General features: G+C 36.7%; 1 protein-coding gene across 2 annotated transcripts in view; it reads left to right on the top strand.

Annotated features, from left to right (window-relative positions):
* Positions 1 to 25,533, top strand: part of UNC13C (unc-13 homolog C) — a 133,020-nt gene that overhangs the window by 95,178 nt on the left and 12,309 nt on the right. For both annotated transcript variants that reach the window (XM_054388399.1, XM_054388397.1), the window contains 8 exons: positions 6,244 to 6,370; positions 7,298 to 7,394; positions 7,809 to 7,952; positions 8,904 to 8,981; positions 13,325 to 13,402; positions 19,805 to 19,893; positions 22,491 to 22,640; positions 23,560 to 23,683. In XM_054388399.1, coding sequence (XP_054244374.1) covers positions 6,244 to 6,370; positions 7,298 to 7,394; positions 7,809 to 7,952; positions 8,904 to 8,981; positions 13,325 to 13,402; positions 19,805 to 19,893; positions 22,491 to 22,640; positions 23,560 to 23,683 — 887 coding nt within the window. The remainder of the gene's footprint in view (positions 1 to 6,243; positions 6,371 to 7,297; positions 7,395 to 7,808; positions 7,953 to 8,903; positions 8,982 to 13,324; positions 13,403 to 19,804; positions 19,894 to 22,490; positions 22,641 to 23,559; positions 23,684 to 25,533) is intronic.

The raw sequence follows: 25,533 nt of genomic DNA, 5'->3' as shown, positions 1-25,533 counted from the left end.
TGAGAGAGTAATGAGCTGAAATCAGACATGCAATAACAAAAGTACCTTTTTTATACTATGTCCTCAGAAATGTCTTCTTCAGTTCTTTCATAGTTTTAATTTTGTAACAGGTTAGATCAAACATCCAAAGCTATCCAGTATGTTAGAATGTTCTAACTGCTGTTAATATGATAATCTAATTCTGGTAGTGGCTAGAAGTCAAGACCAGGATGAGACCAGAGAAGAATTAGCTGCCTGTGTAAAACTAGCAATAAACAGTCTCAATCCTGCAGAGCTAAGATTCTGAAGTGTCAGGCCCAGTAAAAATAGTAGAAGAACAAGAAAGCCATTAACCGTTTTATGCTTTTAAGGTAGGCTTGCTTATTAACTTTGCTGCTGTCCTCAATGTGTAAGCAGATATCATCTTCCTGTTTCTCTGAGGGATTCCTCTTTCATGACAGAAACTGATAAAGTGATTTGAAAGAGAAGAGGCAGGTCAGTGAGTTGATGCTGAGCACAGAGACAGCATAGGGAAAAAAATAAAAGGCTAATGCTGCCCAGAGAAAGGTCACACCATTTAGTGGCAGATTTCAAGCCTATTGTCACTCCAGCTTTACAGTTTATGAAGTTCCCCTTCAGAGACAATAGAGCCTTGACTTAGAGGAAGACTACAGAGCAGATTTGGGGAGGTGGGACTGAGGTTATGGAAGGGAGAACAGGACAGCATTCAGTGTAGGGTTTCACAGTATGAAAACAAGAAACCTTTTTGGTTTAGTTCATCTCATTATGTATTCACACATTTCAACAATTGTATGCAGTCCTCACTTTTCCCATGCTTCTATGATCCTTCCTCATACAGCAAACAGCTGTTCTTTCAGCCTTTGTTTTATTAAACTCTAGACTCAGTCTTATCCTTTCAGGGCTTTTCCACGTATAGAAGTTCATTAATGTCTTTTTTTCTCTAATAGATACAGAGGTAAATTTCCTGTTACAGGCAAGTGCATTAGTTCTAAACTAAACATTTGATACTGGTTCTGCCCCCAGGAGAACAGGATAAATCCATTAAAACTGCTTGTTTCCACATTATCTTTTAGTAAGCCTTACGTGAAATTTTCTGGGTAACAATCAGAGAACACCTCTATGGTTTAGCCTTTGCTTCTGCTTTACGGGCAGAGCCAGCTACAGCACAGCTAATTATTAAAGTGCAGTCTCACATTTATCTTGTCTGATTCATCCTGGTTTGTACTTCATTTTACTAATTGCTCATGAAATGTCACCATGCCTATTGGGGTGATGTTTTGTGCTCGCTTTGCAACAAGCCAAAGAGCAGAGAATCAAGTCTAGATGTTTCCTTCATGGAACAATATATTTCTAAAAAATGAAACAAGAAGTAAATGAAAGTAACATCATAAAAATACACTGAATATGCAGAGCTGAGTATTTAGCAGGTAAGACCCAGTGCCATTAAGGCTGCCTTTATTATCTCTATTCTCTTTTTCCTCCCAGATTCAAGCATTGTAACATAGCATTTAATTATGTGATAACATTTCCCAAGAAATAGTGGTTTCCAAGAACCAAGTATATTCTGTTTTCATTTTGCCATTTTTATACATATGAGAATCTTATGAAGCCTGAACAATGTCAATTGGATTCCTATACCAACATTACTTTTCCGCTTTTATTACTTTATGATTATGTGATTACTTTGAGTAAATGTTGAAACTTCAGTACAAAGTATATGAAACTTCCATCATACTCTTAAGAGTGAAGGGTGTAATCACCACCTTAGCTCTTAGACAGAACAGACCATTTCTATTTCTCTCTTTATAGATTGCTTTTCCTTAGGCTTTCCAAGGCTCGAAGCAAGAATTCCACTGACACAACTCAGATTATTTCAGTCCTTGGAAGCAAGTGCTTATTTCCTTCTGTAATCAATAGCAGCTTTGTATGTCCAAAAACAGAATTTTGTCTCTGAATGTTTCTTTGAATATTATTGATCTGTTTAGTTTTCCTGGTACATAAATTCGACTCTGATGTGCTATCGAAGGGTAGAAGTTATACTGAGATTGATCTTATTACATAATTTGCTATACTAGTATTTGTCATTGTCTTATTTGCAAGCTGAACAGAGCAAATTTATGCTTGATGAAGCTGCTTACCTTGCATCTTGAGCCACCCTGTTGGTGAAATACTCTTCCACTTTTCTGGAAATTTTTTAAAGTATTTGGCTGCAAAGTAGTAACTAATTGATGAGGTTACATTTTCAATAAGGAGCAAAAAAAAAAATCTACTAAGTAATGTTAACATAACATCCAAGTTAAATTACCTAGATTAATTTGAAATATTTAGGCAATATAACACAGGTAAAAATTGGCAAATGCATATTTTTGTGGTATAAAATACTGTCTTTTGCAGCAGATTCACACATCCCTCTTGATATTGCATGTTGCGTCTCTTAGATAACATGGGACATTGGTTGTGATGCTCTTGAAGTTCTCATAAGTGGTTTACCTCTCCCAGAAATCAATGTCCAGCTCAGCCTTTTCTGATGCTAAGCAAGTGGCTCTGAAGTCACTTGTACCTGCCGTGACATCCGAAGCAAAGCATAGCACTCTGAGCTCATGACCTCTTGTTTTGAAAGCTTCTCCTTCAATATAAAGGGTGACGTCATACAAGGTTTTAAAATGCACTGTGTTCAGTCAAGGATTGATTAGCCTGCTTCCACTGCAGGCATGAACACAATTAACAGCAAATCCATTTGTTCTTGCGATTCAGAGCAAGACAGTTTGCCTTTCTTGGTCCCTTGTCAGCGACAAAATATGATGCTGTGGTTAAGAAACTGTTGAACAAGATCTATACTGCCTCTCATAGTTTATGTGTGTTCCCTTGGTAAATTCACTTGGTGTCCCTATACCTCAGTTTCCCATTTGTAAAATATAATAGCATAGTTTATTGAATATGCAGAAATCTCATCGGAAAGACACAATGTATTTTTAAAGGAGAATTACAACTGTAAATCGGTTGTAAGGGAGGTAATGACAGAATTTTTTTTATTACATGTATCTTAACACAAAGAGCCCTTTCAGAAAGACCAGTAATATTTCATATTATCAAAATCAATGTAAATTATGCATAGCTATCAATTAATTCTGTCCTGCGTTATGTCTTCAGCATCATGTGGGTCTTTCTACTTAAGAAGTCATCACTACGACTTCACTGATAAAATATTGTGGCACTACAGACATCAAACAATACATAATATTTGTATGTTCTTTTTTATTTGCTGCCTTGAGAAAATCTCCTCAGCTTTATTTAGCAATTGCTGGAAAAATGCACAAGAACCCAAACATGGTTCTGAAGTATTGTTGTTTGGTTACAGGCCTGTGAGGAAAGTACCTTGGCTTTATAGTCCTTCCTACAATGTCCATTTATAAATTTTTCTCTAAAAGAATGACTGCCTGCAATTAGATTATTTGCTAGATACAGTGTCACCAGGTCTGTGTCTGATTCATGACACACTGAGCACATGTGCATTCCACATAATAGTCTTCAAGCAAACAAAAACAAACACTTTTATTCTTTCTTGGTTACACAAACAGCACCTGAACAGGAGATTGATTTTATTTTTTTTTTCTTTCCCTCAGAGCTGTTGCTTAGTGGAGTTCTTAAAAGCATTACTGTAATTGTCGTTTGTGCAAGTGAGATGTAAGGAGTCTTTATATAGTTTTCATTGTAATTGCAGTTACGAAGCCTGTTATGTGGAAACATGTGGAAAGCTTGTGTGCATTAGAGCACTACCCTGGGGGAGATATTAAAGAAACCCCACAGTGCAATCAATGCTGTGACAAAGGTTGCTCTTACTGGAGCTGCAACAGATAAAAGCAGCTGAAGTGCCCACATACACACATGCGTTACAGTTTACAGGTTTTACAGTTTATAGAAATCTTAGTATTATTTTCATTGATTCATGATGGAGTAACATAGAATAATGTGCTATTATCACTAATAGGAACTGCAAACGTCCTTGTTTTGAAACTCAGTAGATTAATAGATGTTTATAAAAATATGCTGCTCTACAGGGAACTTTTTATGAAAAGATTAATAATATTTGCTTTACTATGCTGGGGATTCTATCTAGAATCAATTCTGAGAAAGGTTTTGTATTTTTATTATTGTTGCTACTGAGCACAGCCTGCAAGGGGCAGGTTTAGATCAAGACTGACTCAGCATTAATCTTGCAAGGCAAGAGCAGAGTTTTTTCGGAAGAGTTGTCTTATGTAGCTACTACATCTGTCTTCTGAAAGTCCAAAGTGGATATATCTGTATAGCAAGACTCAGTGCCAGCTTTCCTTTGAGGAAAAAAGACACGGATCTCCAAAATACATTCAGATATCCTGTGTTGTCTCACATTCACATTAACTTGTGCAAGTGTTTCAGAAATTAAGAACGTGATCTGTGGGTCCTAATCTAAGTTCAGAATTCTTACAGTAATGCTTTCTGACTGAAACCAGTGACCCCTCTAACATCAGCCAGTTAAAATTGACATTGTCTGGCTCATATAAGCATCTGCTTATTCTTTAATTTATATAAACTGAGGAGGTAAAATGCATAGATAAATTACATTAGTTCATGTGAAATGTTTTCTGGTGTTCTTGTAGGATAATATGGTAAAATAATCATTGCTCATTTATATGTAGCTACAAGTAATAACCTAGGAGATTCTTTTAAATATTCTTTTCAAGGTATAACAGCCTGGAGGGAAAAACCTCAGTTATTCATGATTGACTTTTGTGCTCCTTTCTAATGTGTTATAATTTAGATCTAGATTTTAAAAAGAAATTATGAATGAATGGTAATGTGTAAGTTGTATCCTCCTGAACAAGTCTGCACATCATTGGCAGCAGCTCATTTTTAATATTGAAATAAGCATTTGCTTGGTTTGTGTACAGGAAACATTCTACGTTTCTTTGTATAATCGAATAATGTATTAATGCAGCACTTGAATGAAGAAGTGTTATCCATTTCAGAAATTCCACTCTTTTGGGATGCAATACAAGGCAGATTTTTCTTGATAATGACTGCACTAGATGTGCAGTGAATGTGGTAGTAATAAGATAATTGTTCTCAGTCAAAGATTGGTCTCACTTGTAAAAACTACTTTTTATTGAGCAAGTGTTTGGTCATCTAGCTGTCAACAATAATAGATAGTGGGGAAACATCTTTGTGGTTCTGTTCAAGTCTAGTAACCAATGATATTACGCTAGGGAGGATTTGTAGTACTCTCAAGTAGCAATTGAGCATGAAAAAATTCAGTATTTACACGGAAACTGATTTACTGATTTTTCTGTAATGTGATGAAAGGCTACTGAAGGTGAAAATCTTAACACAGTGCTAAAAAGGCAATAAGGCCCCACAGAGGCACTTCAGAAGCAGATTTCCTCAAAACTTAGTAATTCACTTCATAATAATGTGCTTTTGAAACACTCATGCATGTTAGAATGGATTTGTGCAGTGACTGGATGGGAAAGTCTGCAGAGCAGAGTGGGTAAGAGTGGATGAGCTAATATAAGGATCATAATCTTGGAAGACAAATGGACATTTGCTCAAAACCAGTTAAATCACATACTAAAAATGCAGAAAGCAGTTACAAGTAGCTCCATGACTTCTGCAATCCACAGTCATCTGCATATCCAGTATGTTCAAAACAGAAGGACTCTGAGAAGGTGGAGAAGCCCATTTGAAAATTTTCAAAAACACTAAGACAGCTTTTCTACTTGTGCCATGGATAAATTGGATGGCTGTATTGCTGTGGAGTTGTCTCCTCCTCTTTTTCTGAACTATATGTGATAATTTACAAATGCAGGTATGATGGATTCATACAGGATTGCTATTCATAGTTGTTACTTCATTTGGCTACTACAACTAACTTGCCACCAGACACAGCTTCTTAACCCTTTTGTAATAACCAAAGAAGAATCTAAAGAACCGGAAGTCGGTAAATTTGTGGGGTTTTCCCCACTGCAGTGAAGAAAGCTGAAAAGCCTAAGTTAGAGTCTAGTATTTGCTTTTATTTGTTTTTCCTAAGGGTACTCAGAACCTGAGGGCTGAAACTGTGGGCATGATTCCTTCTAAAAAAAAATCAAACCAACCATGCTTTAAAATGCAAGTACTGTATTATTATGTTACTAGTGCACTGAGGCACAAGAATGTTATTTACTGTTGGAATGCTGTTAAATGCTCTTATTTCACCTCCTTCTATTGCAGAACACGAAAAACAGCGGTTATGCAAAAGCACAGATTATATGAATTTGCACTTCAAAGTGAAATGGTTTTATAATGAATATGTGCGAGAGCTCTCTGCTTTCAAGGATGCAGTGCCTGAATACTCTCTGTAAGTAGTGTATAGGGAAGTCTCCTGTAAGCTCAACCTTGGTGCAAGTGTTATTTTGGTTAAATATTTATGCTCAAGTTTGTGCAAGATCCCAAGGTGTGTAGCACCAACAGCTCTTTACTTTTTGCACTTACTCCCCTTCACTTCTTCAGTCTGTCAAATGAAATAGCGCAGGTACTAAAAATGCAATTAGCCATTTCATAGGACAGTTTATTTGACAGCTATAACTGCAGGTCTTCAAATATTTTGGTAATAAAAGTGCTTGAGGAAAGTATGAAATCTGGGAACGGCAGCAGTATTAGTTGTAGGCCCTGGCCAAAGTTAGATAAAGATATAATCCTAATGGGATATACTACTGAAATTATTCTTACTGCATTGGGTTAATATTGAAGCTGCTTTTTTCATTTTTGCCTTTCCTCCTGAAATTAATACATTTAGTCTTTTCATATGAGCTACCTTTAATCTCATTCCTTAATCTTCTGAAAATCTGCTGATTTGCTGAGACTTTTTTTACTTCTTATTGCATTATTTTTTTAATAAACTACAGAAAGCACAGCTGATGTTTTATTAAAGCCATGCTTTATCCAAGTTATTTCATATACAAATAAATAATAAATGCTAAGAAACAATATTAGTGAAAGAAATTGTAATTAAAAAAAAAATAGTGCAGGATATGATCCTCTGCAAACCACAGACACATATTCCTGAATGCTGTTGCTAATTGTGTATCACTAAAGTAGACCAGTTAGACTGCTGTGAAACTGAAGCCTGAAAGACACTGGTAGCCGCAGTGTCTTTGGTGGAAAATAATTTTCAAGCTTTGTTGCAACTAGAACAGATGTGAAGACAAAAGATGCCAAAAAGCATCTCTGTTCTCAGAATGCTTATGAAATATATTTACTTTACAAAATTGTTTTTAATTTTCAGGTGGTTTGAACCATTTGTCATTCAATGGCTTGATGAAAATGAAGATGTCTCAATGGAGTTTCTTCATGGAGCACTAGAAAGAGACAAGAAAGATGGGGTGAGGCTTGAGATTTAAAGAAAAGAATAAAGAAAGTAGTAAGATGGTTATTTAGTTTTGCAAAACCAGAAGTACATTTGGTCCCACAGCATCCTTGTTGAACCTCACAAAATATGCAGTCAGTAATGGTTTTTGGAACAATCCTGTGAACAAATTCCTCCTCTAATTTCATCTGCCTAAATTCCTTGTAGGCTGCAGCCTATGGTTTCACTAAATTCTGATGTGATATTGTTGTCATGAAAGAAAATTTTGGTTATAAGAGGTTTGAAAGAAATAGAAATGTAAAAAGCCACATTTCTCAGAATCATAAAAGAGACTATTATTATTAATAATTACTTTTTACCTCTCTAGGAAGAATTTTCAGTGTAAGAAAATCAGTTAATACAGTCTTGATTTCTGAATGTCTCTCTCTAGTTTCAGCAAACGTCAGATCATGCCCTCTTCTCCTGTTCTGTGGTTGATGTCTTCACACAGCTCAATCAAAGCTTTGAGATTATCAGGAAACTGGAGTGTCCTAATCCAGAAGCTCTATCTCATTTAATGAGAAGATTTGCAAAGGTAAATTAAAATCAATGCATTTCAACTAAGCTTCAGAGAGAGTGACATTGTGTTCCTAAGTAATTCCAATGTTGTTTAGAATCAGTCTCTTCTGTTTCTGCCTGGGGGTCCTTAGAAACACATGCTGTCTGTGGTGGCTCAAGACTATTTTTCATGCATTTCGTCAATTTTTTACCAGTTTGAGAATTTCCGTCCTCTCTGAGATTTCATATATAAATATGTTATGCAATAAATTATTATTCTTGGTAAGCATTGATTGCAATTCCATTAATGGAAGAATTCAGTAAAATGCAGTTATCTAATTAGTCAGTGCAAAGGAAAGAAAAAATTCAAGCTGTATTATTGCTTGAAGCCCTAAGATTTTAGTTCTTATTCATCTGCTGCATGATAAACTCCACTTACTTAGGGCAACTTTCTATTTGGATTGAAACATTTCCTCACCAGCTTTAGATTTCCATTATAGTCCCAATGGCTGTAAAAAGGTGTGCATTTACATTTATTCCTGTTCTTCCATTGTGACAGTTTTCCATTTGCAAACAAGGTTCCTAGTTACATGGTTATTCTAAGGTAAGCTCATGTTGCCAAGCTTTGAAGAGTGCTCTCCTGGTCTTTTTTCTCTGTTATGTTTTTAATCCGTTCATTGACACCCTAGAGGATTTTTTGAGCTTGCTACTGTTCCACTTATGCAAGGAGCACAGCTCTCAGTGCTGCTCAGGAGCAGTGTGGCTAAAATTAAAGTATCTCTGCTACTGAAGATTACATTCCTGTAAGAAAAACCCACCATCTGTTGCACAGGGAATTGAAAATCTGCTCACAAGTTTGTTTATATTCAATCTAAAAAAAAAAAAAAAAATGTACTAAATGTAAAATCTGTAATTTATATAAATCTTCTTTTTTGCATTTTATTACAAGATGAAATTTACAATTTAAAGGATTTTTCTCCTTTCCTAGACTATCAACAAAGTGCTTCTTCAGTATGCTGTAATTATTTCAAATTACTTCAGCTCTTATTGTGATAAAGACAATGTGGTGAGTAAAAGGCTGTGTTTTGTTTCTGCCTCAGAAATGACCTTTTGTTTTACCATACTTTTTGATCACTTTTGTATATGAGAAAAAGCATGAAGGGAGGAAGGGATTTTTGTTTTGCTGTATTTTTTAATATGGTCAGCATGTTTTCATAGCTGCTTACGTTGTTGTGTAAAAGGTGGAATTAGTTAAGAATCCCAGTTAATAATTGCAGTCTTAAGGTAGAAAAAAAATTACAAAACAGCCAGAGACATACCCTGAACAACAGCCATATACATTAGCGAATATGGTGGCCTCATCTTTTTTACCAAACAGAAGAAAATATTTTTGTTCAGATTTCATTTTGCATTGACTTGATTCTCTTTATCAGGTCGTTCTTATTTTATTTATTAAACTGTTCTTAGCTCACAAAGTTTCCTTTTTTCCAGTTCTCCTCTCTATCCATCCCACTGGGAGGAGGTAGGAGTGAGCAAGCAGCTGCATGGTGCTTAGTTTCTGGTTAGGGTTAAACCAGAACAATTACTCTACTTATTAATTTTTCAGGCTATCGATATTAGGATATACTTATCTGATTCTGTTCCCTTTGCATGCTTTTTCTAAAGGAGAATTAACAAATAAAAATGCCAGACTCAAAACTTGATTATTAAATAGAAGTTTTATGTACAGGTTTTTTACAGGGGAGTGACTTTAATGTACGTAGAAGTGTCACATCTCGGATTTAACATCCCACTTCAGATATTTTCAAGCTTGAAGCCCTTTGCAGTAAAAACAGTGAAAAGACTCGTCTTAGTAGATTGTCACACATCTTTCTTCTGGCATTTCTATGTACTCTTAGCACCTGAAAAGAGTAAAAGCATCAGGCCACATTTGGCAATCACTATGTAAGGAGAATTAAATCTTATAGCTCTAGAAACACGAGGGAACATGCCAGCTATAGAATAGAGTAGCTCAGGTGGAAGGGATCTACAACAATTGTCTAGTCCAACTACCTGAGCAATTTAGGTCTGATCAAAAGTTTAGGTGTGTTATTCAGTAAGCATTGGACTCTTCTCCCTAGTCAAGAGGAAATAGCCACAAATTGCACTAGGGGAGGTTTAGGTTGGGTATTAGGAAAAATTTCTTTACTGAAAGAGTGGCCAGGCATTGAACCAGGCTGCCCAGGGAGGTGGTGGAGTCATTGTCCCTAGAATTGTTCAAAAACCATGTAGACATGGCACTTCGGGCCATGGTTTAATGACCATGGTGGTGTTAGGTCGATGGTTGGACTCAGTGATCTTACAAGTCTTTTCCAACTGAAAAAATTCTTTGATTCTAAGGGCACTGTACAAAAGCCTTTTAAACACCAACAGTCCTGGGGTATCACCTACCTTCTTAGGAGGTTTGCCTCAGTGTTTGACTACCCTTTCAGTAAAGAAATGCTTCCTAATATCTAGTTGAACCCTCCCCTGATTCAGCTTTGAACCATTCCCACACATCCTGTCACTGGATACCAGCACATGTATGACAGACCAGCACACCACACTGCCAGGTTTTTTTTCCCCAAAAGGATGTAAATCTTCACGCATTTCTAACCTCACAAATACACCTTCTGTATATTCCTTACTTCTGTCCCCTTCGGGGCAAACACAGAACTGAAAAGAACACAACAATCCCTCCCCAGTACGGAGAAGTGAATGTATTACACATCTTCTGCTTTAATGTTAATCAGTCAAGCCAAGCTTCTTCTAAATCTGTCTCTGTATTTGCCCCAATATTAGTCAGAACTGTTCTCAAAATTTCATGTACAAAACAAATGGATTTTTTTTTCCCGTTTATGTCAATTTAATGCTAAAATTAAGTAAAACTTACTACTTTCTTGAAGAAATTAGTTTTGATACAGAGTGTTGAGTCATCGAGTCAAACTGTCTGTGTAATCTTTTGGCCTGTCCAGTGGGATTGTTTTAATTGCTGGAGTGATGGATTTCTGAAGTCACTCTAGTGTGCTGATCTTTACTAAGGCTTCAGATGGAATGAATCTCATTATGGTATAAAGTGTCATATCAAATGCCTTTGGGGGGGCATAACTTATTTTTAGCAGAAGCTACCTTTTTTTTTTAATCCATATATATAGCTTAATAAAAATATTTGATTTGGTGATTTCAACTGCATTAAAATCCATCTCCTGCATTAGAGTTGGTAGAAGAGATTTAAAACAAATACTCTTTGTGATTAAAGTTAGATTTTTCTCATTTTTTTTTCCAAGTCAGTACTTTTACTATTTTTATTAAATGTGCACATAAGCTGTGTAAATAAAAAGCCACCAAAGATGCGTTTCATCAAGACATGTATCTAATGTAAAAATAGCTTATCTTCCAGCTCCTGTCAGAGTTCACAAACAAACCTGAGTTTGTGTATTGTACTTGACACTCACTTTCCCCTGTTGCTGCATTTGGCTGTCTGATTCCTGTAAATTGCTGAGAACAGCACTCTGAAGGGCAAGGTGATAATGAATAATAACACTGTTTTTAAGCTCTGTTATTTACTGACAACAACAGAGCACTTTCCATTGAGCCAAGGCAGGCTTAAGCACTGCAGCAATTTTATCTAGTCTCAAGGAAACTCTGAAAACTGCCTCAGTATGAAGTATTTATCTCATAGCTTCAATAAATTGCCAAAGACGTTTGCACTTCTTTTGAACAAAAGCATCACGATGTTATGTTCAGCTACCTATTTCCCCATCAGAAATCATAATTATTGATTTGTGATACTGCAAATCATTTCCAGAGTAATGAATGTCAGAAGTGAGGAGATGGCACAGGAGAAGAAGACTTAGTAGTCTTAGTAGTCATAAATTAATGGAATGAAACAAATAATAGAAAAGTGGGGGTTGTGGATTTTTCAAGAGAGAGGAAGAGTGGTGATAGTTCAAACTCTGTACAAAGCCATCTGTCTTTTGCAGGAGGACAAATAGCGTAGCTTACTGGGAAGCAGTAATCTAAGTATTAAGAAGTTAGATCAAATGTCTTTTTCCTTCCGTTGAGAAGGACTCTGACACCAGATTCCTTTGAAAGCAATGCTCAATTGCTCAATTAAAGCTGCTACATTGGAACATGCTATTAACTAGAAAGGTAAAAATTAGTATCCATCACTGTAATGGTTTCACCACTTTCTTGTCTGAAAAAAAAAAAAAAACAACCCATGTGTTTTACTGAAGTGCATTACTTCAGCATCCAAAAGAATCTAGTCATGCACCAGAACACACTGACCTTGGCCAGCTGGAATTCTTAGCAAGCATTGTCCTACCCCTTTCCCAACATACCACACCAGAATATGATGTCAGCTGAGTACACAAAATTCTAATGATAAATCCTTTCTTCCAAAATTTGGAATAACCTGCTTAATTTTATCCATGTTTTGCTTTTTAATTTAAATTTATCCAGCAATTGGTGTCTTTTACACTGTGGCTTTGTTTGCTGCCTTAAGAAATGAGTTTAAACAGCAGCAATTTTTTAGACTAAAATAATATGTTTACAGGATCCTGTTGCTTAATTCGTTCACCAACTTTTCAAATTAATTTCAGAAATATTATTCTGTTATAAACAGAACTGCCTGCTAATTTATTCAAATACTTAAGCATCAGACAAAAACTGTGTTGCAGTTCTTCTGCAGCTTTCTGCAAAGACTTGGTCTAGGTCTAGGTCTAGGAAGCAATCTGGCAATCCCTTTCCCCCAGCCTATTTTCACTGCAAAAGTGTTTTGATCAGTATTGTGTCTGCTCCCCAAGAGACAATAATATGTTATTTCACTGAATCACTGAATTTTCAGGGTTGGAAGGGATCCCAAGGATCATCTAGCTCCAAACCCCCTGCCATGGGCAGGGACACCTTGTTGATCAGGTTGTTCAGAGCCACCTCCAGCCTGGCCTTAAAAACATCCAGGGATAGAGTTTCCACCACCTCCCTGGGCAACCTGTTCTAGTGTCTCACCACCCTTACAGTAAGGAAATATTTGCATTAGTCCATCAGATGTAATTGTATTAAGCATGACTAGCAGCTACATGGAATATGAGGTTCAGGATGCTACTGGGCTCTGAAAACTGCCCAACTGGTTGGGAGAAGGTAGTTTTCTGAACACAGCACTGTCTTCAGAACATAATGTGATCACTGGTTGAATGGGTTTGCTGACTGGCCAAGGACTGTGAATTAAAGAAGACAGCAATTGTGAGATTCTCCTCAAAAAAAAACACCATTTCATGAATGCAGGGCTGCAGTAAGAACTGCTCTTCAGCCCAGGGGCTGTGAATATATACATTCATATATAAATGGAACATGACATGCACATTCTCACATTTGGTTCTCGCTTTGTAGCCCTGTATCTTGATGAACAACATTCAACAATTAAGAGTCCAGCTTGAGAAAATGTTTGAGTCCATGGGTGGAAAGGAGGTGAGTCATATTTGCATTCTGGTTCATTCAGGGTTCCTTAGAGATCATTAGCACCATATTTTCAACCTACTCACAGCCTTCCTTCTACTTGCAAAGAACATCATAATATTTTTTTAAACAAAGGCTGAAAGAACTATTTAATGTCCTGACAACACTGAAAGACCTAACACTATTCCACAGAAACATGCTAATGATCTGTAAAGTTCAACCAGCACTGAGTGTTCTGTGTTGCAATCTGTGGTGCCAGCTTTATTTTAATGTTTGTGATGGACTATACTTTGCCTTTCTATGTATTGGTATGTTTTGCCTGTATCTGAAAATTTTGTAGAATATGTGCTTTGTCTGTAATGTGTCATGTCTTTGTCTAATGCCTTTGACTTGCAATCCACTGAGCAGAAGAAAGAAGGAGAGAGATTCTCTTATGAGGTTTGTGATAGTAAGCATCTTTTATTATTCCTGACCATACTTTCTAAAGCTAAGAATAGTCACATTTCCTACTAATTTCCATTGATGCATTTGTGTAATTCCCTATGATCTCAAATGAAAGAGTTATGCTTGGGCATTCAGCTGACACTCTTAATTGAAAAGTTTAACTAGGTAGATAGTGTAAAGTCTTTCAATTCCTAAAAAAATCTGTAAAACATTTTTGAGTGCACTTTTCAATATCACAGGTCCAGTTTGTATTGAAGATTTGGTGCATTTCACCAAGAGCTGCTACTTAACAGTCCAGGGCATGCTTAGCTTCATCTCCTTTTAATGTGAGAAGACTTTAAAGTGCCTTAAGTCCTGCCAACAGCAGGACATAAACATGAGCCTCAATACTTTACCAGTTATAGTCCTTGAGTGTTTTGAAAGCTAATGAAGAAACTAACAACTTTTCAGGCTATAGAATCCTATCTTCTTGTTAAAAAGAACATTTAGATCACACATATGGTATCCTTATTATCAGAAGCTGGCTTTAAAAAACAGGTTACATATCAACTTTTCCTCATAGAGACTATAGTTTGATAGTTTCACAAAACTTTGTCTTTCCTTTTGCTCCCAATAGCTTATATAATAAAAAAAAATACAGGGGGAAAAAAGCAATTAAAGTTTTTCATAGCAGTTTTCTTTCAAAATCTCTAGTCGTCTTTGCTTTCTTTCCCTTTTGATGCTAATAAGGATGAATCAGTAAGAGTGTTACAGTATCAAAACATTACTGACAACTGTGGTGCAGTGTGGAACCCTTGAAGAGAATTTGGAAATATTTTTTTTTCTAGAATCTTAAGTGCATCTCATGGTCCAAGCAAAACAAACAAACAAACAAACCCTAAACAAATACACTGGAAGTTTTGGTTGCTTATCAGCAGGGGAATTTCTTGAAGGAAAGTACATGCATGTTCAATTTTTTTGTCAGCCATATTGAAGTGCCCCTAACATGTTTGTCCTCAGAGTGGAATATTTGTTCTCCTAGCTATTCCAAAAGCATAAACGCTAATGGCCAATATGCCTTAATGAACTTGTACTTATAAGAAACAAAGCCAGCAATAAACCCTGGAAGCAGTTTCCTTGCAGGGAGAAAATAGTTTAGTATTTTGCTTGTGGAGCACGTAAAAAGTCAGATGATTTTCAGGGGAGCAATGGGACCTTTTCCAGTGGAAAGGAAACTAATTCTAAGAAAGCTTAAAGGTTGTTAATCTCTTCAGTGTCACATTGTGAGCAGTACGGCTTTTAAACCATGTAGTCAAAATACCACAACCAAGCAGCAGTTCTGCCTGCAAGCAGCAGTAGGCCTGTTGTGTATTGCAGGGCAGGGAGCTCTATAAATAGAGAAAAAAAAGCTGGGCTCTCAGCTCCCCTGCCAGTGAAGTAAAACAGTCTGAGCAATATGAGTTTCTTCATTAACTCTCCTCTTCTGCTGTAGCTAAGCAGGAAGTATACTTTCAAAATTATATCAATGAGATCAGTCTGCCATAATGAAGTAAGAGTAGTAAAGTGAGATCCAACCATCTTTTTTTTTTTTTTTTAAATCAAGTCTGAAATGGTGGGAACAGATAATCATGATGTAAAATTTTGGTTTAGTTCCCATTTGTTTCATCCAAAAGGAGTGAATATGTTTGCACTAATTTATTTTTCCATGTCTGACAAGTTGGAAGCTGGTAAATGGGAAAGAAAAGTGGTTCATGCTTGTGTTGCTTTTCATCAAATGGCAGAACATGGCAGAGATGAGTTACAGCAATTAGGATCAAAAAAAATATAAATAGGTGGAAAGCAAAAGCAGGTTGTTTATGTACAACAGTATTACACTGACTGCAAGTAAATCATATTTCTATTCTGGTAAGGTCAGTTCCAACTCTGTGTAATGCTTAGGAATTTATACAGGATACTATATGTGGTCCTAAAGACTGTTGGGATATCAGAGGCCCAGCCTTAAGCAGAATAGTCCATCTTTAAATCTTTAAAGCTGGAGGTCTAAGTACTTAGAGCAATAGCAGCCAAACATCTCAGAATGGATTTCACTGAACCTAGATTGTTGAGGTCAGGGGGAGCAGGAAGGGTGATGTCTCTCAGAAATAAAAAAGGGCCAGTAAAGTGACAGATCTGTTAAACACCTGTATCTTTCACAGATGTAGATACAATATATAAATCTATGTTTTGAAGAGAAGCAACTAGGTGGTTCCATTAGGAAACTCTAAGTAATTAAACCTCTGAAATTTCAGATAATAGGAATTCAGATTAGAGAGGTTCCATTTAACTCAGGCAAAGTAATTTGTATATCTGTAGTTACCTCCCTTTCTGTGGGAGGTAAACATGATTATGTTCATAAAAGAACACATTAAGCTACAGCATGGAATAGTTCCATCTACCATAATATCTTGAAAGCAGACAAACTAATCAGATCTTTAATTCTTTTCCAAGGCTTATATGCATTAAAAAAAAAAAAAAAACAAACACATTTTTAGACAGGAGGAATTTGGAAACAATAGCATTCAAGGACTGATTCCTTATTTTTTACTTTTTCAGCTGTTCAGCAAAAGTATTTTTCTACTTTTGATTAGCATTCAGAAAAAGTCAGACTTATAATTATCTATTTCATAATCCATAATTCAGATTTTATGAAGTGTGCCAACTAGTACAAAGAGTTGGAAATTGCATTTGCTCAAGCTCTTACACACTTCCCTTCCTAAAATAACCCTGCACTATGCAGAAACACATTGTCTCGTGAAACAGAGATGGCTCTTTTTATTGTTACTCCCTTGCTAGTAAGCAGTCTTAACCAAGTCAAGAACACTGAGGAATTTTCTTGAACACTGTAAAAGCCTTAGATAAATCAATTAATCTCTTTATCACTGATTTGCCTCACTGGGAAACTTAGCTCCTTTTCTTGGTGGTTTTGTGTTGTATGTTTTACTGCCTCGAGTAGTGAGTGTGGGGATGTCAACCTGCATAAGTCTAGCAGCATGTCAACTTCAGTAAGCACAGTGCATTTCCCACACAATGCTTTCCTGAGAATAAGCACACCTAGTATAAAATGTGTTAGCAGGAGTTGTTGTAATAGTAGAGCCTTCTAAAGAAGAGACAAAATTCCTTGTTGAGCTTGCTGTTGCAAAACTGGCATGTTTTTGCACAGTGTAGTCATATTGTGAACTACAGCCTTTCAGAATATTTAAGAGCAAGACCATAATCCTCACTGTTTCCACTTTTTCTCTTTTTTTTTTTTTTTTTTTTTTTTTTTTTTTTTTTTTAGATATTTGGGAGTTTAAGTAAGGAGGCATCACAGCTGCATGTACTTTTATAGTAAAAAAAAAATCAATTTATTAATTTCAATATGAAATACAAAATATAAAGAAGATAATTCACAATGGCTAGCGTATGATATGCCAACGTACCAAAAACTGGCTTAGTTTTATCTCCACTGTACAAGGCCATCCTAAAACTGTCTTTACTGTTTGGGAAGTACACACAGAATTTCAGAGTATAGAACCATCATAATAGCTTCCATCTTAGCTGTACCATAGCAGAAACAAAAAGCAAGTCATGGCTGGGGTATATCTGGATGATACCAGTCAAGAGCCTTTGCCTGAAGACCCTCTGATTTCCCCTGGAAAGTAACTAGCAGTAGGCATGTGGTAAAATAAATGAAAAGTGCACGTTTTAGTCCTGATGAGGCACTCAAACTGACATGTTTCCCATTAGCCCAAACCAAAGTAACAAGAGCATTTAAAAATCTCACTAACATATGCATAGTCATCACAACATCACCAGGTGATGAGCACCTGGATGGTCAGCCCGCATACCTCTTTGTATTCCACTCCTCCCTCTGACACTGCATTTATAAGCATGAGCATGTGTATACGCAAGGCTGGATGTCCTGCCAGATGCCTCCAGCTGTGCACACACAAACTTGTTCATGCAATTTGTGAGCACAAAGCCCTCTAAAACATCCAGCACTTGCATGCACCTTTCTATAATACATGTTATCTCTACAATCTGGTATTAATATTTAATTAAATTTTGCCCAGTCCTGTTCCTGTGCCAAATAAATTGTGTTTTCTGGTTATCACAACAACCTCTGATAGTTAATAATTACATTGGTCTTTGTAGTCCCAATTACAAGATGGTTCTCTAGCTTGTGCATGATCTGGTAAGAAATTTTGAGTCTTCTGCCTGCCTGGTATTTTGTCCTTTCTTTGGTGTATGCCATGTTCAGTGTGAATCCTCCTGTGTTCAGCTTTTGTTAAATGTTAATATTCTAGTGGTCTTACATTTGATTTCTGTAGGTATCCCACCAAAGGAAACAGCATTATTCCCTAGAGAAATGCATTTCCTGGACAAATCTTTGCCTCTGTTAGCATATCCTAGCTTTGTTAACTAATATAGACAGTAGCTTTTTTTATCTCTGCTTTTCATATGAACAATCACTTTAAGGGTATGAACTGTCAGATTGTATCTGCCAAAGAAACTACTAAGACATGAAGTGGAGAAGCAGCAGAACTTCTTTCGATGCCAAGTAAAAACTAAATCATTGAGTAGTCACAGTGTTAAAATATGAGCTTCTCCGACTAGAAAAGTGCAACAGATTGCTGACTATCTTCTGAAGTATGTGTGGCAGTTCCCCCTTGTCACCTCTTTCAGATCATTGTCAAAACCTATAATGAAAATCATGGATTTTCTATATACTTAAACCACACATAACCTCTAAGGAGAGAAAGGATGGCCTGAGATTAAAACACAGTAGATCTTCGGAGGTGTTTCACAGTTTTGTTTTGTTTTTATTTTGCCTTAGAATTCCTGTGTAGTCTCCTGTACAGTATCCAGTGTGCTGTGACACAGCTTCCCCTTGTCTAAAGTATGTTTAAAAGAGCTGACCTACTGTGCCACAGCACTCTGAAGCATCAGATGAAGAATCAGCACTAAACACTACTCACACAGTTGAATTATATGAAAACACAGAGACAGACCTGATTATGTGTTATAAATGTGTCATTTCCTTTGAAATTGTCAGAAGATCTGCAGCTGAACTGACTGCAGAACAGAGTCCAGAATATGAGGATCATCACTGAAAATCATTCTTTCACTATTTTTCCTAGATGTTAAAGCTCAAAGAGACAAAAAAAACTTCTTTCTTTTTTTTTAATTTGAAAAAGAATGCACAGCAAATGAGCTGCTGATCAGTATCACCACAGTACCTTTTTGATTATGTATTTATGCATGGATCCCCACCCCCATAAATGTAAAACTAGATTTCTCCCCTGCATTTCTATTTTTACTATTTTTAGAAAACCTGTATCAGAAGTACAAGAGTTCTCCCTGTGCATCAGAATGTGTTGCTCTGTGCTTGAATTATGTATGTATTAATGGCCTTTAGAAATAGAAGTGCTGAAATTCAGTAGATTCCCTTCCCTCATACTGTGTCATAGAAGCAGCGGGGGTAGTCTTCAAGCCATCTTTAGCAGTGCTGCTGCTTCTACTTTTACACTGCATTAATGGGAATATGGAAACATCTTCCACACAAATCACAAAAATTTGCTGATAGTGGTGAAAGGTGCAAAATTAATTAAAAGATAAAACCATTTGCAGCATCATTAACATGAGCCACTAACTTTTCAAGCATCCTTCTCTGGACATGCCTTGTGACTACCATTTGCCTTGTATGGTAGTTCTGTTCTTGTGATTCCCAGCATGGTTTGCACTATCCCATAGAAAGCCATTGTGTTTAATGGCACCCTTTTTATTTCTTACATTATATTTTTTCACTATTAACTATTTCCTTTAAATGGTAATTGGATTTTTAGGCCTACTAAACCAGTCCTGTGTTTCCACATTTGGTTTTCCATACTGCAGTGTATCATGGCATATAATTCCTAATTCATTAGGGTTCATAGAAAACCCAGAACCACAGTATTACTTCTCTCTTTGCAGCTGGATCCTGAAGCTAGTGTTGTTCTGAAAGAACTTCAGGTGAAACTCAGTAGCGTATTGGATGAACTCAGCGTAACATATGCTACAAGGTAACAAACCTGTCTTACTGTAAGCTTTAGAGAAATACTCCTGTTCAAAAATCTACCTTGTTGATTAAGTCTAGGTGGCTGTTCAGATTTCTTGAGGTACAGCTTGCTTTTACCCTGATGATGTGTGTGTCTATGTGCACAGAGTGAAGTATATAGCAGTTACCCCACTGTAAAGAAAACTAAAAACGGTCTGTGAGCATGAATGTGTTCTAGAGGTGAGGCTGATAACTTTCATTCTGCTTTTTGGGAAACAAAAATCACTGATGTTTTCCTGCTTGATGGAATATTGAACTTTTCTGTCTGACCAAGTTTATGTTACTTCCATAAACTGACAGCTTTTTCCAAGTGGCCTGCTTCATCCAGGAATATCTGCCTACGCTTAGCCTGCTTCAAACGGTCACTGTGAATGACCTTCTTGGGTCATTTCCTTGCCCTGTGGCTCTGTAAAAATTGTCTACTGATCCTTACTCTCCAAATTTTTCAGAGTGCACACCGCACTCTGAGTATGGTGCTCCACCAGCAGTGCCTGAGCTGTAAGATGCTGCAAGTTATTTTTACTTCAAATTAGAAAGGAATCTAAGAAAGAGGGATTAGTCCTGTAGTGGTCTTCATTAAGCAGTCTGTGGTTGCTTATTTAATCCACTTGATGAACCATCTGGGTGAAAATGTTCACTTTTTCTGAGCGTGCTTAGCTTGTCATATTATTTAGCTATATTTTTGCTCCCAGACCCTGGTTCTCTGATCGTTGACAGTGCATGAATATTATTTCTTTCAAGGGCTTCTTTCTGAATTGGCCGGATAGGTTTCTACAAAAGAAAACCCAGGAATAGCTTAACCTAAGATATGCTCCAGATATCTGGAACATTCCTTACTGGGTCAGTTTATGGCTGGGATTTGTGAGGTTAGCAATGTTAGGAAGATGGCTAACATCAAGAAAAACCAATGCAATATTTTGGCTTTTGATGGAGGGACTGGTCCCAAGGATTGACATGGGCAGCTTCAATAGCAACTTCATGTTGACTTTATCTAGGGCTTTGAAGGTAAGTACATGTCCCAGTGTACTTGGAAAAGTTTTCCATTTTTTCAGTGTTTTCACATAGAGATTTTAATTTTCTGTTTATGATTTAACCATGCTTACTGCCTTATTCTAATTTTACTTTTCTCTCATAGCAAATTCTCTTTCACTTCCCTCAAGTTAATCTTTGCCATTTATCTTTTTACATTAATAGGCCTTGTACACTTATGGCCTCTTTTGCATTTCTGTTCATAAACTAATCCTAAACCAATTCAATTCATTATAAATCAGTTCATAAACCAAATTACCATGTGTGCAGAGCCTTATTCTGCCTCTGAACTGTTGACTCTGATTAACTGCTGTTCTGCACTGTTTAAATGTATTGACCAAAGACTGTAGCACATCAATGACGCTGGAATACTGCCAGGCACGTTGCTTAGCCAGATCAGTTAGGAACAGTTTTCAGAAAAGCTGAACAGGTACAACTTGAGGAAGAAGAATTTGATCACATGCACCTTTAAGTGGAAAAGATTCTTTCCATGAGGACGAGTCTAGCTTCTTGAAATGCTGAGAGACTTGCAGCTGTTTAGTCTTGAAAAGACAAGACTGAGATCATATTAATGTCTATAAATATCTGAAGGGTGGATGTCAAGAAGAAGGTGCTAGTCTCTTTTCAGTGTTGTCCTGTGATAGGAAAAGGGGCAACAGTTCCAAACTGGAACACAGGAAGTTGCATCTCAACATGAGGATAATCTTTTTTTACTGTAAGGGTGATGGAGTCCTGGAGTAGGCTGCCCAGTGAGGTTATGGAGTCTCCTCTGCCCTGAGACTTCCAACACCCATCTGGATGTGTTCCTGTATGACCCACCCTAGGTGATCCTACTTTGCCAGTGAGGTTGGACTCAAGAGGTCCCTCCAGCTGCTACTTCCCCTACCATCCTGTGATTCCTAGAGGGTTTTTTTTATGAAACAGTAAAACAGTACAAATGTTTGAACTCTGTGTAGTTGCAAAGAACTAAGAAAAGCTTCCTATGGCACTAACTCTGTGTGAAATCTAGGAGGAAAGTCAAACTGAGACAAACAGGGCAAAATCAGTAGAAGTTTTCTAATTGTCCCCAAGAGGAATATCAAATCTTGGTTCATATTAATTGTCAAGAAACAAATAATTTGTGATCACCTGTTCCTGTTGCCCTTTCACACCAAAAATAAAACCTTGAGAAGGTGTTGCTAGCTAATAGTCAATCATACCCAAAACTACAGATTCTGATACATCTTTTGTGTTTGGAAAATAATAATTTAACACCCTTAGAAGTGCATGAAAAGCATAACAACAGAATGGAAATAAAGGGGGGGAGGAGGGAACTGAAAAATGCACACAAATTATTTATGAATTATTTATGTGAGTTATAGTCCTTAGGAGGAGTTACTGTCAGTCTGAAGCACCTGCAGGATCTGGCATTTGTGAACTTTCCATCCTTGCAGAAGAGAATTAAATCTTGTTGAAGAACTTGATGCAAATTATAAAAGTTTTATTCTCTCCCAGAGTTCTTTCATTGTCTTTTTTTTCCTGTCCATTTTGTAGTTTTCAAAGTACTATTGAAGAGTGCATAAAGCAAATGAGCAATGAACTGAATCAAATGAGAGGCAATGGGAATGCAGCAGCCAATAAGAACAGTGCAGCCATTGATGCTGAGATTGTGCTTCGACCTCTCATGGATTTCCTGGACAAAACGTAAGTGTGGCCGACTGGTTTGTGTGACACATTACCAATGAGGTGCTGCAGTCAGGTATATTTGCTTTTATCTTGAAGCATCCTTAATATCTAGAAACCCTCTGTAGTATTTTTAGTATTTGTGGTAGTCACATGTGCAGCATACTATGCTTAACCTGCTTACTTATACTGAACAATTTGTACATAAACTCTATACTTGCTTTTCTATTTCTTGTCATGGTTTGAGTCATTACAAAGGACTCTCTTCCATGTACAGTCTCTCTTCTATCAGCTGTGGCATAAACAAGATTGTACTCAATGAAAGAAGAGAATTAAATGCCAGACAAGGACTTTACTGTAGGCTGGCACCAAATATCACTCTGCTTATTAATACGCATGTCTGTGTCCCCCAAAACCTGGTCATCATTGGAAGATTTACAGAGCAGTTCAATTTTTTTTTCAGTCAGTAAAAAGGCAAACTTTCAAACAGTCCTATGTTCTCACCATTGGTAATAGATACTATGCTTGCAAAGTCGTGCCAGTGTATAGAAATAAAAGCTCTCAATTTGCTTTAGCTATCAACACCTAGTTCTAGTGAAGCACTTGCTTTTTATTTTTGAGACATAAATTACATAATAAAAGTTTGATGTGGGGCATTGGGAGTATTTAATTGTATCATCCATCAAACTTTATAACTCACCATCATTTTGCATTTTTGATAAATATTTACCAGTGATATATTAAGCAGGAAACTGGATAGTGGGGTTTTCTATTTTACAATTTCTTTTCTTCTTACCAACAGTATTTATTGATAATATTGCAAAATAAGATATTGAGATATCTAAATCATAAGGGCACTAATCCGAGCAGAGAGTGATGCAACACGTCTGAAGTCTTAATGCTAGTTTTGGAGATGGGTTTGTGTTTTATTTTATTCCAGTTTAAGTGCATCTGCGAAAATCTGTGAGAAGACAGTTCTGAAACGGATTTTAAAAGAGCTGTGGAAGTTAGTCTTGAACAAAATAGAAAAACAAATTGTGCTTCCACCACTGACAGACCAAACTGTAAGTGTCCCAGCAGCAGTTCATATAGATACTTGTTCATATTTACTGAATGCTCTTGTTTACTATCCATAACTAGAAACAGTTTCTGTTTCTATGAGCGATTGTGTCCAATTTAAATTTCTGAGATTTTTAGTTTGCTTTTCAAACATTTTGTTGCAAATTTTATCTACATATGAGTAGCGTTTAAATGGGGTAATTGCATTTCTCATCAGGTGTCTGGAACGTTTATTGGTTTTGTGCAGGATCAGTTGTCACACTGTGATTCGTAAGAACAGCATGGTTCAGAGTTACGAGGCTTTTCTGTTGCTTTTTGAAATTTAATTTCACTGCTTTTTTAAAGTGGCTGCCAAGAATACAGAATTACCTGGTAAAAACTTAGTAATCCCACCTGGACACCAGCACAATACGTTTCAGTTAATTGGAATAATAAAATATTTTTCAAACAGTTGAAATATAACTGAGCCCTAGTGAAAATAACCTTTGGCTGCAAATTGAACATGGCTGTCAGTTCATCTGCCTGAGAGGACCTCTTGTCCTTATGGATGCCCAGAAATCACCCCAAACAAAAAGGTGTGATATTGATGTTATAGGCCATATCAAAAAAGCTTGTTCCAGTCAGTAGCTTAGCAAGTTGATACTTCCTTAAGCTACAAGTATATATCTGGAATGCAATATTTCCATAGTTCAGGTAGAACTCAGAGTAGTGAAGGAGCAGACAAGAGCCTGCCTCCCTTCTCACCTGCAAAGAAAAGTCTTCTGAGTGGATGTTAGATTAGTTAGTGACCAAAGGTAAAAAGGCTTCTGTTTATCAGCCCATGAATGATGAAAGGCAAAAATTGCCCTTATCATTCAAGACTTGAAGATTGCAAATTATGACAGCTGAGATTTCCACAAGTGCTTTGTTGCCATTCTTCATAAAGCAGAAACAACCCACACTTAGTCTGAGGTTCTTGTTTCTTTCCTATCTTAAATATGTAGTCTGTAATGACTTAAGGAACAGGAGAAATAGGTACAGAGATTACCGCATTAGGCTTTCAGAGTGCTTGCAGTATCATATGTGTATGCTACCCTTCAACAGCTGTTGGGTTTTACAAGTGGTAGTCTCTATATAAAGTGTCCTAGTTGGCAGGCAAGGTGAGAAATGTGTAGCTAGTCTCATTTATTTTGCTACTTCTATTTACTGTTGAACATGCAATTAAACAAAATCAATGAAAAGTAGGTTACTGTAAGAGAAATGTTTCCCTTTTGTAGCCTCGAATATGACTTCCTTTCTGAGGACAAGAGGCACAGACATACAGAAGCATATTTTTCTTACCTTCCTCACTACTAACAAGTAATGAAAAATTAAGCTGCAGTTCTATATCACACCTTTTGCAATTGAACCATACAGAATCAAAATTACTTCTGGAAATTGAAACCTTTCGGAACAGAAAAACTAATGGAAAGTTCTCCTATATTGTGCTATGCAAATTGGACTGACTTTTCTTTTGTTTCTGAAATCCAGATATTCAGAACTATGTCTTCCTGAACTGCCAAGTAACTGCACTAGTAATTATATTTCTTGCAGCAGTTCTGATAAAAAAATGTGATCATAAGACTCTGTTTGTTGATTAAGCTTCATCACACTTTACTTTCAAAATAGGTTTTGTTATGCCTGTCCACAGTTATGCTGTGTTACTCAGCTGAGCAGTTCACTGTAGACAGTTAAGCTTTTGCAGGTTGCTCACTTCCCTTTATGATTATATTAGCATAGCACCTGAGAACTATGATTATGGAGAAGTATCTAATGGACACACTGTATAAGAACAATCCCAGCCTCAGCTTAAAAATATTAAATGCTAAATGAGAGA

The sequence above is a fragment of the Indicator indicator genome, chromosome 16 (assembly GCF_027791375.1).
Source record: "Indicator indicator isolate 239-I01 chromosome 16, UM_Iind_1.1, whole genome shotgun sequence".
Taxonomy (NCBI): domain Eukaryota; kingdom Metazoa; phylum Chordata; class Aves; order Piciformes; family Indicatoridae; genus Indicator; species Indicator indicator.
Note: the sequence above shows the minus strand (reverse complement) of the source record. Positions and strands in the feature narration are given on the sequence as shown.